Raw genomic sequence first — 18,108 nt, forward strand, 5'->3', positions numbered from 1 at the left:
TGTTAGTATTATTAAGAAGGAGCCGCCGCCGAAGAAGAAGAAGAAGAAAAAATCTACCGTATTAGTGTCGCCGGCGGTAGGCTCTACACGGTAGAGGTAGAGCTAAACCGCGCTACCGCCCTTAGAATAGCGGCAATCCGTGTTATTATTTATGTCTTCGGCTAGTTCGTTAGAAGATAAGGATACGGAGCCGCCGCCGTTCTAATATCGAGTTAGCCTATGTTATTACCGAGGGAAAGAGAGTGTTAATAATACGTGGATTATAACGAGTAATAAGGATATCGCTAAGCAAGTTAGCAGGTAGATTAATAAGACTATTATCGACATAAAGGGTGTTATAAAGAGCGCTAAACTTATAGCCGCCTATTAAGGACTCGCTACTAGTAATGTAGCGAGGATTATATAGAAGGATAAGCGTAGTTAGTATAGCATTATTAAGTAGTTAGAGGTGTTCTACAGAGCGAATAAATTAAAGCTTAGAGCGACCGTAGATATTAAACTAGAGCCTGCTATTGTTGTTCCTTTAACACCGGCTCTAAGTATATAGCGAACTGCTACAACTATTTAACTTATAGGCCTTCCTTAGAACTAAGATAGCATGCGTATTGCTAGCAACTTCTTAGAAGCGATAACTAGCCGCTAGATATGCGATAACCGTAACTATAAGAACTACGGTTATAACTGCTATATACCTCCGGACGCTCGTAATTATCCTTCTTCGTACTATTAGATATACAAACTATAGCTTATAGCGTAGTAGAAGGGGATTACGGACGGAACACGTACTATAGAGGATCTAGGCCCTATAATTATACGTAATTTAGTTATTACGAAGGAGCGTAGCTTCTATAGCGAGGATAGTAGATTAAGTAGTGTTCGTAAGATTAAGAACGAACGAGGCTCGAGTAGTAGTAGCGATACAATTATTTACTACAATTTAGCTCTATCTACAACGCTAATACTAGGTCTAACTAAAGGCGTATTACTTCTATTATTATAGTTAGAAGTTAAGGATAAAATCGATAAGTTTATACGCTACTACGATAAGCGTAAGGAATAGCAAGGGGAACTATAGTAGGCAGCGCTTTAACTAATCCGGAGGTTGTTAATAGAGGAGTTTATCGCTGTCGTTAATATTAGAGGCGTAAGTAATATAGTATAGACTAGAGCTAGTATACGAATTAGATATAAGATTAGAGCCGTTCGCTCTACGTAGGAGTTTAAGGATTAGAAGCGTAGAGAGCGTAGATTACGGTTCTAATAGCTTTTAAACTAACGGTCCGATTCCTACGATTTTTAGTCGAGCTTCTTTAGCGCATTAAGTTCTATTAGAACATGTTTTATATTATATATTATCTGCTCTAAAATAATATTGTTATAATAGGGTAGGGAAAATTTACTATATCTAAAGCCTATATAAAGTCGATAAAGCTAGTTAAAGCTAGCCCTTAAGCTTTATATAGTCTCTGAATTACTATGTTGCAACTACGCTACTAAATCTAGTTAACGATAGCTTAAATTGTAGCTCTCGACGAGCTCGAATTTTAAGGATTTGTTTAGTAAATTTAGAGTGTACGGTTATTACGTAATTACATAGTGCGCGAGGTAGATCTTAGGGATTTAGGGTCTAAGCGGTATTCTTAGCATCCCCGCGGGGAACTTTCGAGGATTCGGCTTTAACTTTGCCTAACGCGCGACTACATAAGCTCCACTAATCTTTCTAAACAATTGCGCGCGTTACGCACGTCCCTTTTTAGCTATATATATAAGTAATTTAGACAACATCTATTACGACTCCTCGACCGTAGTAGGCCCCTAAGTCTAACCTTTAGGAAATATTAATAACTCGAATTCGACAGGTCGATACATTATTACTACGCGCTCTACCGTCCTTACTACTAATTGCTACGTCCTTACCGTTCCCTACCCTACTAACCTACGAAGAACTCGCGATTATCTTTAAGGACAAATAGCTTACGGCAATTTAAGAGACTTTAGAGCAGGCAATAAGGACGATAGGATCGATATCTATACGAATAGATAGACTTAAGGAACGGATATCTATACTTAAAGATGTAGAGCTTCCTACATATACATAATGCGACTAGCCTATAGTAATAGCAACGGTAACGGTAACGGTAACGGCAATAGATGTAGATGTAGGATTAGAGACAAGTTCTAATAAGGAGCTATAGATAACTACTCTTCTTAAAGTGCTTCTACGCTATGTACTTTAACTCCTTATTTACCTAGCGAACTACATCGACAAGGAAGCTCTTAAAGTTACTAATTATTACCTCGTTCCTATGTCGCTTAATCTACCGCTTTAAAATATAGAAGCTCTATTCGATAGGGTTATAGTCCGATAAGTATAGTAGCAGTAATTCGAGGAAGTAGTAAGCATCTAATATAGCTTAAATAATGTAGTTACTCCGGTAGATTAATGCATTGTCTATAACAATAATAGAGCCTGTTAGTAACTAAGGTAAAACCGTCTAAACTAGCTAGTTTAGAATGTCCTCTATAGTAATTAAGCCTTACTTTAATAACGGCTTATCCAACTAGCCGTTAATAGTTATTATAGGTATAAAAGACTATCGTTTAGAGCGCTTTACTAGCGAACTAGTATCTACTAGATAACTAATTAGACTCTACGAATAGCGCCGCTAACCGTTCCGTTCGTTATATGCGCTCTCGTCGATAAACACTAGTTAGTTACGGCTCTAATCTACTAGCTTTATACGCTAATGCGCTCTTAAAGCTATATTACGCTCTCTAGCGATCCGTCGAGCTACCTTTTTCGAATACGTATAGCGTTTTAAGAGCCTTAATACGCTAGAGTCCGTATATGTATAGCTAGTGTTATCGAATATCTACTAAGCCATCTTATTAAGGTACGCATCTAGCTAACTCTTTATAAACTCTATAAAATCGTCCTCCTATATAGGCGTAAGCCTCGCTAGCCTACATCGACGTACGGTTAGCGGAGGATACGGTAATCCGAACAGCTTATAGCTTAGCCTTATCGCGGCGATAGTAGATAGTGCCACCTTGTACGTACGCGCAATAGCACGGTTGCTAAAGAGTATAGTTTCGAAGGCTTCGTAGAGCTAGTTGCAGAGTAGTAATTCGAGCCTCTCGCTAGGGCGGCGCGGAGTGGCAATACGTACGTACGGTTCCTTCGGACGGTTAGAAAAACAACACCTTTTACACGGACCACTTACCGACATGATTTGGAACGATATAGGACTGAATTGCGCTTGATTTGGGGGTGGTAGAGGGTAGTGCAGTACTAATATTGGTAGTAGGGCCCTCCGCAATCCCCGGCTAAAAAAACGAGGGGTGGCCGACGTGTTAATCAATGAATTATAAAGGACTTCATCTTGAAAGAGATTCCGCAAGACTGGAACGCACGTCTGGAAATTTACACTCTCCTCGGCAGCAGCAGTAGCCCTTTCATACGCAATCTAGTCGATACAATCCCTGAGCGGAAAATATTCGTTTTTGACTACCTCAACACAAATCTCCTCCAACTAGCTCAGGAGAAGGAAATCCCCCAATCGACAATGAAATACATTTTAAAATGCACCCTCTCCGGTATCGCTGCGATGCACGAGAAAGACATTGTTCACAACGGTAGCAGGACTCGCGTGCGTGCTGGTCAGGTTGTCTATCAAAAGCTAACCTTTTATGCCTACAGATGTCAAAGCCAATAATATCATGATTCAAACGACACGGCCCGAGTCTAAGAAGGAATGGCAGATTGCAAAAGTTCAAATCACGGATCTCGAAGACTCGGCTTATCTTCACTATCCAGAATCAGCGGTCGTGGGTGCACAGCTCGGAAATATCATGTGGCGGAGTCCAGAAGCTCACGCAATGGGGCCCATTCGTAAACCTTCGGATATGTTTTCATTCGGCCTCGTTGTATGTAACGCTCCCAACACCTGCATGAGGCCATGAAAATGACAAGACATGGAGTGTATGTACTCTCCAACCTAACGATCCTCGTAGTGTATCTATGCAATGACCCAAATCCTACCCTTCGCAATAGACACCACGGATCTCCCGGAAGAAATCGAGCCCTTGGCCGTCATCCTTGAGCGTCAAATCTCTTACTTCGCAGAAGAGCAGGATCTGCATGCCTTTTTACGATACTTGGGCCATAAACCTGAGTGGGTGGAAATCTTCCAGGTAGTGGCGAGGGTGTTTGAAGAAGGACAACCTAGAAGGCCGTTTCGACGCTGGAAGGGAATAGATGTTGATCAAGTGGATGCTTTTCGAAATCTTATTCTTGGATTGATGAATTTCGATCCGGCGAGACGATTGACGACCCAGCAGGCGCTGGAACATGAGTGGTTTCGATGACTTCATTCGAGTTCCTGTTCGTCTACATTTGGGGGAGTAAGATATGACTCTTCGGTTGGACGGAAGGGGATATCTTGGATGCAAAGCTCGCTATATCTCTTTATTCTGGTCAGTATGGCGTAGATGGACTCTGTCTAGGACTCTGAAGACAATGAGTCCACGAGTATCCTTAAACGAGGCGTTCGTAGGGAGTCTGGGTTTCCGTCATATTCGCACCATACCCGGTCGTTTGACGAGCTTCTAGGGTGAAAAACATCTCCACTGTCGTCGAGTCTCAWAGAAAAATCAATAATGTACCATTAAGCTTCCTATTTCCCTAATCGGAAGAGTCCGGAGGCAGGATGGATGTTCATGGCCAGAGAGCAAATGAACGATGGAATCACTAAAAGCTGTTACGGATGAAACCAGAAGCCTCCAAGGAGTTCGTGACGGCCGTTACTTGCGATTAAGACTTTCTATGGCTTCGATACGTCGATGAAATGGGTATGAGAGGGATGTGTGGAAAATAAAATTCCCGTTACTGCTGTCTTACAGATTACTGGCCTTACCATTTGTGTTCACGGTTTCCTTTACCCCTATCATGCCCCCTCCCTGTCAATTTAATACATGTACGGAGAGACTCACTTTTTGCAATCGACGCTTATTTTCCCTCGTGGGAGAACAACTCTTACGGATTCAATAGCTCTCATTCGTCAATCTTAGCTTCGATCATACGTCATTTTCATGGGGACAAAACATAAATTTCTCCGCTGCGAGTTCATTTATGCTAGGCGATCAAAATCATAGCTTCAATGATAAATTTAAGAGCGAGCTTCAAAACAACGCAAGTGTGAATCATTCGACCTGAGATTTTATAACGCAAGAAGTAATTGATTTGCTCGAAGTCATCGATTTGTCACGGGAAGTATTCTGGAAGCTAGCGAGATTTGTCTCGAATGGGAAAAGTGTTGTGGAGGAGGATTTCGGCATCGCTAGCAAAGAGCAAGTGCCAGCTCTTCATTTATCATTTCTTTTCCTTCCATCGTTTACAACACACGAGATCGATGGACTTTGATATCGTTACCAGGTTCTCCCTTCTAGAATATCCCCTTAATCTCAACGATTTCTGCGTTCATGGTATAGGACCAGCCGATTCCCTTTCGATCGTTTACGGAGAWCGTCTTGATATTTGTCACTAATGCCTTGGATTCTCACCGCCGAAGTATGCTTTTCAGCTCTGCATCTATGATTGTAGTATGCCCTTCTTCTCTCAAGTACAGTGGCTCCTTTCGCGTAGAGAGGGTGTAAGTAATGTGGGYGATGGACTGCGAGGCTGTTAAATTCAGGGGTTGGCTAGGGTACCTAAATAGGATCGGACTACCTCCCCACGACACTCTCGCAATAATCACCTACCAACCTGTGGTAAAGATCAGAGCCAATAGTTCAAAGAAGGACCACGAAAGAGGCATGAGGTCAAATTGTTTTCTAACTCCAAGTCACCTCAAGAGTCGAAATTCTTATGAATTTTGCTACACGTACATCAAAGAATCGCCTTTCATTCGATTCCACGGCAAGAGGGTAAAGTGACTGTGCACATGWTGCCTCGGGGTTGAACAGGAGTAAGAAGAGTTCCTGTACCGTGATCTCATATCGACGTGTGGAAACCGCTTGATGGGCAAGGTGGACGAGTAGTTATAACACAGTAGTTGTTTACAAGATGCCAACAGAGAAGAAACTTACTAATACATACCTTGGTTTCCAATGAATCGTAATCCTTTTTACTGTCGGGCCCTGAACAGCCTTACCTCATCTATATGCATCGCTGCTACTCACCGAGACTAGTGCCCAGATCTCACATCACAGCCTAGGTAGAGCGTAGTTTCAAAGCAAGTCTTGTTTTCCACCACACCCCGACTGTAATGATGCAAGCTGTCAAGATTCAAGAATCCCGTCTGCATAGATTTTCGTTTTCGATCGAGGATTTGATCATGACGATTTCAACAAAGTTAAAGACGATGATGATGGATCAAAACCACAGCAAAATTGAAAGGTATCTAGATAGATCCTAGCAGAAGATGACCTGAGAATTCCCCAACTCCGATAGAAATCTTACACATTCTGGATCTTTCAAACGGCGTCCTGTCCTTAGCATCTGTATCCCGGCGTTCCCGTTCTGTCGTCACAAAAGGCTACCCATGTAACCTGCACCCTACCACATGTCCCCGCTAATGCTGTCTCACGCGGTAGCCTCCATTAGTTCTTCCATGTAATGACCTGAGAATCAAGTCAGTCAGTACTGTGTATTATCGAGCATGGTACATCCAAACGAAACTCACCTTCAATCGCGTCCACTCCTTGAGTCCCTCCTCACCGTTGAAACGGCCGAAACCGCTCTTCTTGGCGCCTCCATGTGGCAGAGAAGCCTCGTCATGCACGCTCATGCTGTTGATGTGTACGGCACCAGTCTCAATCTGTCGAGCAATCTTCAATCCGCGCTGCAGATTCTCGGTGAATACTGCAGAAGTAAGGCCATATTCGGTATCGTTGGAGATTTTGATGGCTTCTTCATCGTTTTCAACCAGGATGAGAGATACAGTGGGACCGAAAGATTCCTGGTAATACATGTCCATTCCCTCTTTGACGCCTTCGAGAACAACAGGTCGCATTGCGGTAGCAAGCTCGCGCTTGTCTGATGGGTCTCCGTAGACTGCCTTGGCGCCTTTGCTGACGGCATCCTGGATTAGAGAGGCGTTCTTGGTGACTGGTGCCTTGTCGACCAGAACAAGCCCGTTCTTGTCTGGGAAGACTGCATCGATCGTACCGGCGAGAGCTTGTCGGAACTGGTCTGCGATTTTGGCATTGACTAAGATTCTTTCTGTTGCCATGCAAATCTACTGATCTTTAGCGAGCGACTGACAAAGCATCGCTTACTTGAGACTTACCTGGCCAGAGAACAGGAATGCACCAAGAGTGCACTGCAGAGCTGCATTTGAGATGTCGGCATCCTCACAGACAATAGCGGGAGCTTTACCCCCGCACTCCATCAACACGGGCTTCAAGTGTTTTCCAGCAAGACTGGCCACAATGGAACCAACGGCCGTAGAGCCTGTGAAGTTGATTTTCTTGACAGCTGGGTGGGATATCAAGGCGGTCGTGATCTCCGCGCCATCTTGAGGCCGATGGATGACAGTGTTGAGCACGCCGGGAGGGAACCCAGCTTTGTGAAAAATATCGGCCAAAGCCCAAAAGCATCCAGGCGACTTCTCAGCTCCCTTCACTACGACYGTGTTCCCCATGGCCAAAGGCGCAAGGAAAGATCGGAGGCCAAGAATACAAGGACAGTTCCATGGTGCGATTGCAAGAACTACACCATATGGCTCCTTGACGACCATGGCGCTGCGGCCTTCGTCCAGCATCGCGGGCATTGTGGCTTGCACGGTGGATATGAGTCCGGCTGTGCTTTTCAATGCCTCGAGCGCATTGCTAAAGTCGAACGCGAAGTAAGGCTCAGTTGATGCCACCTCCGTGTTTGTGAGATGCCATAGATCATCCTTACGGGCGACCAGCTCATCGGCTGCTTTGAGGAGGAGATCACGGCGTGCTGCAGGTCCGATTTTACTCCATGCTGGGAGCGCCGCTTCTGCAGCGGCAACGGCAGCGTTGGCGTCATCCACAGATGCTGCGGAAACATTGTACAGGGGTTTTCCGTTCAGAGGTGAGACCAGTTCGTAAGTGTTGCTTCCTGTAACCTGTTCGCCACCCCGCCAGAGAGGAACAGTCCAGTCGGAGCCGAATTTGTCAGCCATTGTGTTGATATGGGGAGGTCGAGAGGGATGTAGAGAATGAAAGATTTAAACGAGCAACCTACTGTTCCAAAGGCAAATGCCTTTGCTTTCTACCTCTGAGACGTGTGCATTGGTCTTGCCGCGTTGGCTACCGCGCTGACCATTGCCTTCGGATCGCCAGTGTGATAGGCTTGATATGCGGGGTCGGCGAGTGAACTGTGGGGAGTGCATGACCCAGAACTGTGGAAGGTTTGGCTAAGGTTTGGAGGAGAATCTCGGTAGAAATGATCGGGTTTGGGAGCGAGGTTGCTGACTGTACACACAATGACGGCAGGTCTCGGACCGTGCACCTTCTTGACATCAGCTTCTCTTGTGTCGTTGAGACGGCAGCTGTATCCCATCAGACAGGCTGGAATTTTGAGGGAGCAGACAGCCTCCTCTTATAGTCGCAGCAGATAACTGTGGGTCCCTGCGGCAGTGCACCACATCCGACTTTGTGACCCGGCATACTCTACCGCTACCCGACCGCCACGGCTGCGTACCGCACGCTCGTTGTCACCCGATCTAATGCCGCGCCCAAAGGTGAGTGTTGGAGGAGTGAGCATCGACGTACAATCGCTGATGTTCTGGAAAGGTCAAACCGCAGGTGAGGATGCAACGTCGCGGTCCATCATTCGGCTGCTCCTGGCTCTACATCTTCTTCGAGGCTAGTACAGTATGACTGCACATTCACTTGCCAAGCCTGTCAGGGGATGTAGAGACCGCAACGCCGAAATGTGGACTTTTCATGGATATCAATCAATCAACTACCATTTGAAGACTGACACAGTCTCAAGGACCGACAGCGTTCATCCAAGGCCTGCCTCCCATGCAAAGCCTCCAAGGTCTGTGGCGTTGATGTGATATTTATACACACATGGCTTACACATGATAGATCCGCTGTGACGCTGGGACGCCATGTGGGCCCTGTAGCAAACGTGATCGAACCAATGCTTGTATTTATCTCGAATCGTCACGCAGGGATGGCCCACGGAAGAGGCAGAGACTATCCCCATTACCGACGCCCAGCGCAGAGGATGCTTCGCCGCATTTTGAGGCTTCCCCGGCTGAGGCCATTGATGCTGGACTTGAAGGAGATCTCCAGCCTGAAATTGATCCCTATCTCTCCAGTAATGTCACTGCGACAGCAAATACGACTCCTACCCCAGAACCAAATCAGTCGACTTCCCGCCAGACCGAAAGCCGGATGCTGTTGAGCTCCAAGGGTGAAAAGGGTACGTACGATTGTCCAATCCCACCCATCATCCAATTCATTGACGAATGACACGCTAATCTGTCAAAGTGTACATTGGCGAGAATGCCTCGATCTCCTTTTTACAATTTCTCCGTCGGGTTCTGAAGAAATATATGGGCCCATCAGCCTTCACCGAGAACCAGTTCAAAGACAGCATGCTGGAAATAGACGTGGGGCGAGGTGAGGCTTCAGTCAATCTGGACCATCTCGACCAGAGCCGAGCAGACAAGTACGCTCTCGTACAGCTATACCGTGAAGCATCCAGTGGTATACTTGATCTCTTCACTATGGATGAGATTCACACATATCTGGACCGCTACAACATTCCAAGTCCCAGTAATAGTATTCCAGGAGAAGACAACCACGCCAAAGCCGAGCAGGCCTCCCTGAATATGATGCTTGCCATTGGCAGTCAATGTCGTGCGCAAAATCCCTTTGATTCGTTCAATGCAGCCCGGAGCTTTACTTGCGCACAGAAATTTGCATTTGAAGGCTTCTTGTGTGACCCAAGTCTGGATATGGTCAGAGTGTTTCTTTTAATGGCCTTTTACATGCTGGGAGCTTGTCACAGAAATGCTGCTTTCATGTATCTCGGCATTGCTTCGAAAGCTGCATGTGCTCTGGGACTTCATCGGAAAGGTCAAGACAAAGGGTTGAACCAAACAGAATGCCTGGCAAGGTGAGATCCCACGACACACAGTGTGTGGAAWAGGACTGATAGTCTTGTAGGTGGAGAGCGTGGAAGAGTCTCCTCATCCTTGACACAATCGTGTCCTCCATCCTTGGACGACCAGGAGGACTGCCTCCAATGCGGCCCAACGAAGATCCATCTTGTGGGGAAGACGAGGGAATCATCAAGCTCGATCGTCCACGGTGGCTTGCTTCTCAGGCTGTATTTACCATATGTTCCCGCATCATCGACCTCGAGCAGAAAATTGGGAATGGCACCATTGTCAACTCATCAACCGCCGAGCAATTTCTCAAGCAACTCCGGCAATGGAACAGCACACTTCCACAAGAGCTTCGTCATTTCGCCGGAGTCAAGGAAGGGGCACTCAGTCCTCCGGAAAGGGAGATGTTCATCGGAGCCACCCACGTCGCCTGCACATACTACTTCACCATCATTTTGGTGACCCGGCCGTTTTTGATATCGCACCTTGTGTCTCAAATCCGGAGACGTCGTCGGCCAAGCATTGAACGAGCGGAGGACACATCACACATCTCAGATCTCGCACAAGCATGCCTTGATTCAGCCATGTACATGTCGAAATTGGGATTCATGGCCATCAACTCCATGATCCTGTCCAACAACATGTGCTTACTCAAAGCATGGATGTTCGCAGCTGGTCTCTTACTCGGATTTTCCATGTTCGCCCAGAGCGATCCCGTCCCGGAGATTGAGGAGGCTTTTCGAAACGCCATAACAGTTCTGGAACGTCTGGCCAAGTTCAGCCCACAAGCGCGACATTACTTTGACATTCTCACATCTTTCTCCGAGGCCGTATATCTTCGTCGAGAGCAACTTGGAAGGGAACGGCGTAAGAAGAGCGATCGTTTCGTCAGTCAGATCTTCACTGCTGATTTCCATGATGCATGTTCTGCCCCTCCCGTCGTAGTACTTGTTGAGTCTGCTGCTTCTGGGCCTTCTCAAGGCGATGTTGGAGTTAATGATCCCATCGATGTTGATTTGAATGGCGCGATGAACCTTGAGTTTGATGCGGCTTCTTACGATTTGTCTAGTTTTCCGCAACTGACGGATGAATGGTCGGACGTGCCTTTGTTGTCGGATAATTTGTATATTGATTGGGAAAGTGTATGGCCTGTTAATGAGTAGCTGATGTAGACTTGTGTGACGATGGAAAATGAATATTGAAGCACATATTGAGGAAATTTATATGACTGAGAAAAGAAGCCTCTGGTTTTCCCCAAGGAGAATAAATGATACTGTCCGCTAATACGACTGAAACCGTCCAACTCATCTCATCCACGCCATTCACCCCACAACAGACGCATCCCACTTCCTCCAAATATCCGCCCGCATATCATACCCATTCATCTCAGCAATCGTAAGTTTATTCCCCTCATCCTCAACATCATAAAATTTATTCCCCGTATTATCCGAAAATCCAATCCTCTCATGAATATTCTCCCTAGCCCTCGCCGAAGCAGCCTGAACTTTCGTAGCACGAGGTTTCCTCACCCGCTCATACAATCCCAACGCAGCCTGCACACTCCCCGCGAAAAATTCCTTTTGAAAAAGCAGCCCCAAAGCAGCGGCGTCTTCGAGCGCCGTACATGCCCCTTGGCTTTGATCCGGCATCATCGGGTGCGCGGCATCTCCCATGATACATGTGACGCCTTTATGCCAATGGGAGTAAGGTTCATGAACCCAGAGTCTCCAGGGTCGAACTTCTTTTCCGATAGCCAGGTGTCCGAAAACTTGTCTGTCGAGATCTGGGTAGGGGGAGAGGAGGTCTTCGGTTGTGGCGCTCGCGTCCCAGTTTTGGCCTGAGTAGTCGCCTTTTTCGCGCGGGAAGAAACAGTAGTATGATAGGAGGCGGCCGCCGTGGCAAGGGGAGAGGACGATTTTGTTGAAGGTGTGGTGGCCGCCCCAGTATTCTATGGCTTCGTTTTTGCCGTAGTCGGGTAGACCTAGTGCTATGGCTTCTGAGGTTGTTACGTTGGCGTGCAGACAGCTTGAGTCGGAGGGTCGTTTGTCGACTATGATTCCGATGAGTTTGCGGACTTTGGAGCCGATTCCATCGGCGCCTATGACGAGGTCGTGTTTGGCTGTTGTGCCGTTTGTGAAAGTTATGATGCCTTGTGCGGTGTCGAGATTTTCACACTGGGGTTGAGGTCAGATGTTTTGTGATTGATTGATCGATCGATCGGTTTTTCGTCTTACCTTGTGGTTGACGAAGAGCCTGGCGGGGATACCTTCGCCTTCCTCTTGGAGCGCACATTCCATGAACATTTTATGCATGTCTTGTCGGTGGAACATGTAGTAGCTGAATGATGGTCAGGTAGGTCGTCGAAGGATTCCAAGTTGGCGCAATATGACTTACGGCTGACCCCATTTCTCTTCGTAGTCGTTGAGATCGACAACACTGACAGGCTCACCAGTTGCCCAGTCTCGATTGATCAACTGTCTGAGGTACACGCCATCACCTTTTGCAATGTCGACTCCCCATTCATGTAACCATTTCATTCCTGGGAAAAAAAGAAGATCAGCCAATTGTGTCACGATTTGATCGATTTGGTTACGACACACCATTTGCGGCACATGATATCGATGCCCCAACCTCTCCGGCAAAGTCTGCACGCTCATATATGGTGACCTTGTGAYCTGCTCTTCGTAATGCGATGGATGCTGCAAGTCCTCCGATACCACCTCCAATCACTGCGATGTCGAACGGCTTCCAATTGCTGCCGGGCTGCATCTTTACTGGTTCGATGGAGTGGGTGGGAAAATGGGTATTGTTTTGATCTTCTGCGTGGCTGTTTGGGGGAATGCTTGAGAGTTGAGAATGAGTCTGTTGGAATAATGTTCGATTGCTTCTGCCCTCTTTTTGATATCTTACAACTTACTGTTTGCTATCTATCTATCTCGTGCTCGACGGAAGTGCTATCTATCCGTCCTGTGTTGCGATGTGGTGCACGGCCCGAGCACCTGATGCAGTCGATAGGCTGTGCTTTAGAATATCGTGGAGACGGACCGTCGTCACGTCGGACATGTCCTTCCGTCCGGAGCACAGTGAACTGATGAGGATAGCCATGTTCAGCTACATGAAACGGGTGACCAGCTATTGACGGGAGCGGTTTCTGTAGTGAGTGGACACTCCGTACCCCACAGAATATCGGCTCTTCGGATCATACCCCTGAGTTCTCGGCTTTTTCGGAAGGCAGCACAGCGTGCTGTCGGATCGGGAAGAGGGGCACCGGTGGCACCACTAACAACGTGGATGGAGCTGCTTATTGAGAATCGCGGAGGGTGTACCGCTGTCACAGTATACCTACAATCGTAATTTAATCTTTGCAACCTCTGTCAGCTTTCATCATCACAACAACTAAACCGCAATCATGAACGGACACACCAACGAAGAGACGAATGACACCGCCAAGCAAGTACCCGCCGTCGGTGGCCTTGACAAGGCGTGGACGGAAAAGGTCATTAGCGCCATGGGTCCCAAGACGGATCCAAGGCTGAGAGAAGTCATGGCTGCCCTCACTCGTCACATTCATGACTTTGCTAGAGAGGTCGATCTCACTGTTGACGAATGGATGGCTGGTGTACAATTAATCAACGCAGCCGGCAAGATGAGCACTGCCAAGAGAAATGAAGGTCAGCTTCTTTGCGATGTTATTGGATTGGAATCGTGAGTGTTGAAGATGTCGATCGATGAGATCTTACCTATGCTTACTTTTTTTTGTCTAGCTTGGTGGATGACATTACATACCGAAAAGCTGCTGCGGATGCTACTGCTTCTGCCATCTTGGGCCCTTTCTGGCGACATGACAGACCTACGAGAGAGTTTGGCAGTACTGTCACTTTCAACACCCCGTCGGATGGGCAAGTTGCTTACTTCCATGGCACTGTAACAAGTGCAAAGACTGGCAAGCCTCTGCCTGGTGCAGAGGTCGAGATGTGGCAGGCGTCGACGAACGGTGAGTACTCCTGTTTTCAGAACGATGTTAGTGTTGACAAGTTATATAGGTCTCTACGAGCAGCAAGACGATGAGCAAGTTGAGCACAACCTCAGCGGAAAGTTCATCACGAACGAGGAGGGCAAATATGCGTTCTACTGCCTTCGACCAACTCCATATCCCGTGAGTAATGATCCTTAATCGCGACTTGCAACTCTTCTCACAAAGTCTAGGTCCCCGGTGACGGACCAGCCGGAAAGCTTTTGGAGATGATGGATCGTCACCCATACCGACCAGCACACATCCATCTTATTGTGACGGTCAAGGGATACAAGCCAATCACAACCCAGATCTTCGACTCGTAAGTTTGATCAACGAGTTGTCCGGAGTATTGCTAACTTCCCCGCAGCGAATCGAAATATCTGGATAACGACAGTGTGTTTGCTGTGAAGGACGCTTTGGTGGTGAAGTTTGAGCCGCGAAAGGGAGACCCACAGGCAGAATTTGATTTGGAGTATAATGTCCAACTCGCGCCAGCTGATGAAAAGGGTGTCTCTAGTGTTCCTGATGTTAGCCCGGCGTATTGAGCTGGCCAAGTCACGCTACTTATAACCACTTTCAATCTTTCCACTACCATCACTCTGGGTCAAAACCTGTAGCATCGTTTGAAACTAGCTTGATCAGTCTTGCAAGATCCAAGGTAGTGTGTTGTATTACAAGGTGCTTGAGGGTTGGAAGGATACAAAGTCCTTGTTTGTCGTATTTGCCAAACAGCCTAACACGTAGCCAGCAAGAACAAAGTATTGCCGAAGATCCCAAGTAAGTATGCCCAAGAGTCTTCTAAATGGGATTGCCTAACATATAGCGTGATTTCACGAACCTGACCCTAATATCTCAGGAGCACACACCAGCAGCTCTCTYACGAGTCGTTACACAAGAAGCTACAACCTTCAGATAAACCCATACCCATCCCGTGAATTCCAACCGATCTCTCTCGTCTTCCAGATCTTCTTTCCACCCAAGATCATTCACTAGTAGCAAGCACAACACGCAACAAAGACTCCCCGTATTTCTACCTCCTCTCTCTCTCCGACAACTAAAGTCTCTTCTTTCCACTGAATCCAACCCGCGACTCAACTTAAAAATATACCTCAAAATGTCCCCCTACGACCCTTACGAAGATCCTCCAATCTCAAATCCGCCTGCTCCAAAAGTTCCGCAGAGAATTATCTCTCCTGCTAGTAATGAGAACCTTTCCGAAACTTCCCTAGATCCAAGTCTTAGTCCCGAGCTCGTGGATCCTGTTTGTCCTGGGATGGCTTCCGAGGATTCTGAGATCTCTGCTGGGAGAGAAATATCTTCTTCATCATCATCATCGATCGAGCAAGAGAAAGTTGTTCTTGCCGAACAGAAGGAGGCTCGCTCTCTGCTTTCTGCTGGTAATGGTAAGGAAWTGGGAATTTCGGGGGTTGAAGGGAGGGAAAGCTTGATTAAGTGTGTTTTTCCTGTTCTATAGGTGAGCTTCACGATTACTATCGATGGTACAGAAGCTAACCAGATTAGCAAGTCCGAGCAGCAATGACAGAATGGTKWKKTYTTYTARWKRKWSRRYGASCMCCGAGATCTACRCTGGTTAATGGAGATGAAAAGACTGTACGGCACGAGTATCTAATATTCCAGCGCGGTGGTGTATTGCCTTGGAGAGTTAGAGGCAACTCAGAAGCCGCAAGTTCGAAGCATTCACTTTGGGTTCCAGAGAGTTCAACTAGCTTCAAACCTTGTTCAACATTATTTAATGCAGCCAAGGTTTTTAACGTCGCACGACATGATATGTCGGTACTAAATACCATATCTTCGGAGTAAGCAACGAACGGCCGCAATAAAGTTGTGCTGCTGCTTTCTAGAGCGCTGAAGTATTGAGTATCTAGCTCGTGGATCACTCAATTCTTATCGGAGAATCATATACTACTCCAACGCTTTTTTTTCTGGAAAGGGAGTTGTTGTCTCTACTTTTGAAATCTTTAGTCTAGCATATCGATCAATTCGAGTAGCGGACTTTTCGGAGCTGGTGGTCTTACAATATGTCAGGCAATGGAACTATTGGACGAGATATATGGTCACCACACATAAAGGCAACCACGAATCCAAAGTATGACATCCATTCCAGACGGAACGAGTTCGAGTTGTCACTTTCCGGATGATACTCCGACACCTGGACTTGTGTAATCGCCTGTTCCAGGGCGTTGTGATATATATAGCACAGCAGAGTAAGCAGTCAACATGGTAGAACGGTTTTACATTGTTTACATTGGAGAATGATTGGACTCCTGTCGATTCGCTTACTTCGCATGCGTTTCATGGCTGCAAACACTCTACAGACATCTGAAAAGTGGTGTGACATTCAGACATGTAGTGATACACTGGCCCGTATCTCACCTATCGCAAGTCCGCAGGCCATGATATATATATGCGCCATCGCCCTATAGGATACAATCCCACTCTCATCAACCACCATCACTCAAAAACCAGCACATTCAAGAAAAAGAAAAATCTCCCTAAACCCCAGCATCACCGCAACAGACACTCACCATGGACTCCCCAGTAATAAACAACACCTTCGACGTCCCAATGTACATAGACCACACCCACGAGCGCCGACACCAACACACGACCTTCCTCAGCCTAATCTCCCACCAACCTCCAAATCAAAAAAGGACATCCCAATTACCCAGACGTAGACATCAGCGACGGGATCAACCACCTTCTCCATCGACATTGAAGTTCCTGGAATTAGCGATGCCGATTCCTTGAAACTCGAATGGAACGGTCCAAGGAGTTTCATTCTTAGTGGAAAGCACCCCTCGTCCGAAAATTCACGGAGATCGTTTGCAGAAGTCCAGCGGTAAGAAAGAGGATTTGCAGCAGGAGACGGGTAAATTTGAGCCTTTGTGTAGAGTTGATAAAATCGAACCACCCCGGGAGCCGAGTGATGGGAAAGGGGATTATGATAATGGGATTAATATGCCTCCTTGGCTTATTGTCGCGGAGCGGAAAATTGGGTTTTTTAGACGGGAATTTCAATTTCCTGTGGAAGTGGAGATGGATCGAGTTGTTGCGAAGTTGGAAGCTGGATTGCTGCGTGTTGATGTTCCCCAAGAAGGTTTCGAGCGCTAAGGCTGCGACTGGGAGGGTCAAGATTGAGGCTGTTGGGATTTAGGGTTGCGAATGTTTGGCTGTGAAGGATACGCGCTGTGAAGATTTTGTACTCAGTATAGCAGCTGACTTCATGTTGTTGTTTTCTCTGTTTGGCTCTACGCTGTACCTCTGCGTTTTGGGTCGCCGAGTTCCTTTAAGACTTGCCGATTTCGGGAGCCATATAGTCTGGTGATTTGGAAATTGGACCTCTGATGATCTGATTCCCCTTCAGAGCGGACAAGATGAGTTCGATGTTCATCCGTGAGATTGAGACTCCACTGGTTGTCTCGACCTGGCCCCCGAGATTGCGATATAGAAGAACATCACGAGCTACTCAAACTGCTCAAGAAACCCACCCACAGGAAGAGCCCAATGACTCTCCATCAAAAGCCATGTAATCGCCTTCTCAACATCCCGCACAAAGTCCATGACTTCCTCAGCCGAGTAATTGGCAACATCCCAACGTAAACCAATCATATGAGTAGTCGCCTGAGAGGTCCTCCCAATCCAGCCACAAAGTAAACACCCAACGCAGCACGAATGGCAATCTGCACAACCCGGATCTTCTCATAGTCTCCCAGGAATCCAGGAACCCATGTCAAGAATTTGAGTCTGATGAGTCTCGTGGATCATCTCCCCAGGTAGGTAGGTGCTCAGGATGTAATTTATTGAGCTTGTCGATTATTCGAATCCATGGTGCGTGCGACCTCTTGGTGAGCTCGGCTTGTTCGGCTTGTAGACGCGAGACGAAATCCATGGCGGCGGCTTCTTGATGATCGACCTTGATCAGATTCGTCACGGCGTTCACGGTCGGTCCGGCAACGTCAGAGGCGTTCAACTCGG

At 47.0% G+C, this 18,108-nt stretch overlaps 5 protein-coding genes; 3 read left to right on the forward strand and 2 right to left on the reverse strand.

The window, feature by feature from the left end:
- Positions 1-3,566: 3,566 nt before the first annotated feature.
- RCC_00101 (related to calcium/calmodulin dependent protein kinase) lies at positions 3,567-4,368 on the forward strand (the record flags this gene model as incomplete). XM_023765258.1 has 3 exons in its annotated part: positions 3,567-3,636; positions 3,701-3,927; positions 4,015-4,368. 3 exons carry the CDS (start codon positions 3,567-3,569, stop codon positions 4,366-4,368), a joined length of 651 nt encoding a protein of 216 aa, XP_023621026.1.
- Positions 4,369-6,600: 2,232 nt separating this feature from the next.
- On the reverse strand, positions 6,601-8,153 carry RCC_00102 (related to aldehyde dehydrogenase; the record flags this gene model as incomplete). XM_023765259.1 has 3 exons in its annotated part: positions 6,601-6,621; positions 6,684-7,238; positions 7,290-8,153. 3 exons carry the CDS (start codon positions 8,151-8,153, stop codon positions 6,601-6,603), a joined length of 1,440 nt encoding a protein of 479 aa, XP_023621027.1.
- A 1,225-nt stretch (positions 8,154-9,378) lies between these two features.
- On the forward strand, positions 9,379-11,260 carry RCC_00103 (uncharacterized protein; the record flags this gene model as incomplete). XM_023765260.1 has 3 exons in its annotated part: positions 9,379-9,406; positions 9,475-10,105; positions 10,156-11,260. 3 exons carry the CDS (start codon positions 9,379-9,381, stop codon positions 11,258-11,260), a joined length of 1,764 nt encoding a protein of 587 aa, XP_023621028.1.
- Positions 11,261-11,419: 159 nt separating this feature from the next.
- Positions 11,420-12,866, reverse strand: RCC_00104 (related to salicylate 1-monooxygenase; the record flags this gene model as incomplete). XM_023765261.1 has 4 exons in its annotated part: positions 11,420-12,271; positions 12,332-12,434; positions 12,492-12,636; positions 12,698-12,866. 4 exons carry the CDS (start codon positions 12,864-12,866, stop codon positions 11,420-11,422), a joined length of 1,269 nt encoding a protein of 422 aa, XP_023621029.1.
- Positions 12,867-13,506: 640 nt separating this feature from the next.
- RCC_00105 (related to hydroxyquinol-1,2-dioxygenase) lies at positions 13,507-14,657 on the forward strand (the record flags this gene model as incomplete). XM_023765262.1 has 5 exons in its annotated part: positions 13,507-13,802; positions 13,862-14,091; positions 14,141-14,253; positions 14,304-14,431; positions 14,480-14,657. The coding sequence occupies 5 exons, from the start codon at positions 13,507-13,509 to the stop codon at positions 14,655-14,657; spliced, it is 945 nt and encodes a 314-aa protein (XP_023621030.1).
- Between the last annotated feature and the right edge of the window lie 3,451 nt (positions 14,658-18,108).

This window comes from Ramularia collo-cygni (assembly GCF_900074925.1).
Source record: "Ramularia collo-cygni strain URUG2 genome assembly, contig: RCC_scaffold01, whole genome shotgun sequence".
NCBI classification, from domain to species: domain Eukaryota; kingdom Fungi; phylum Ascomycota; class Dothideomycetes; order Mycosphaerellales; family Mycosphaerellaceae; genus Ramularia; species Ramularia collo-cygni.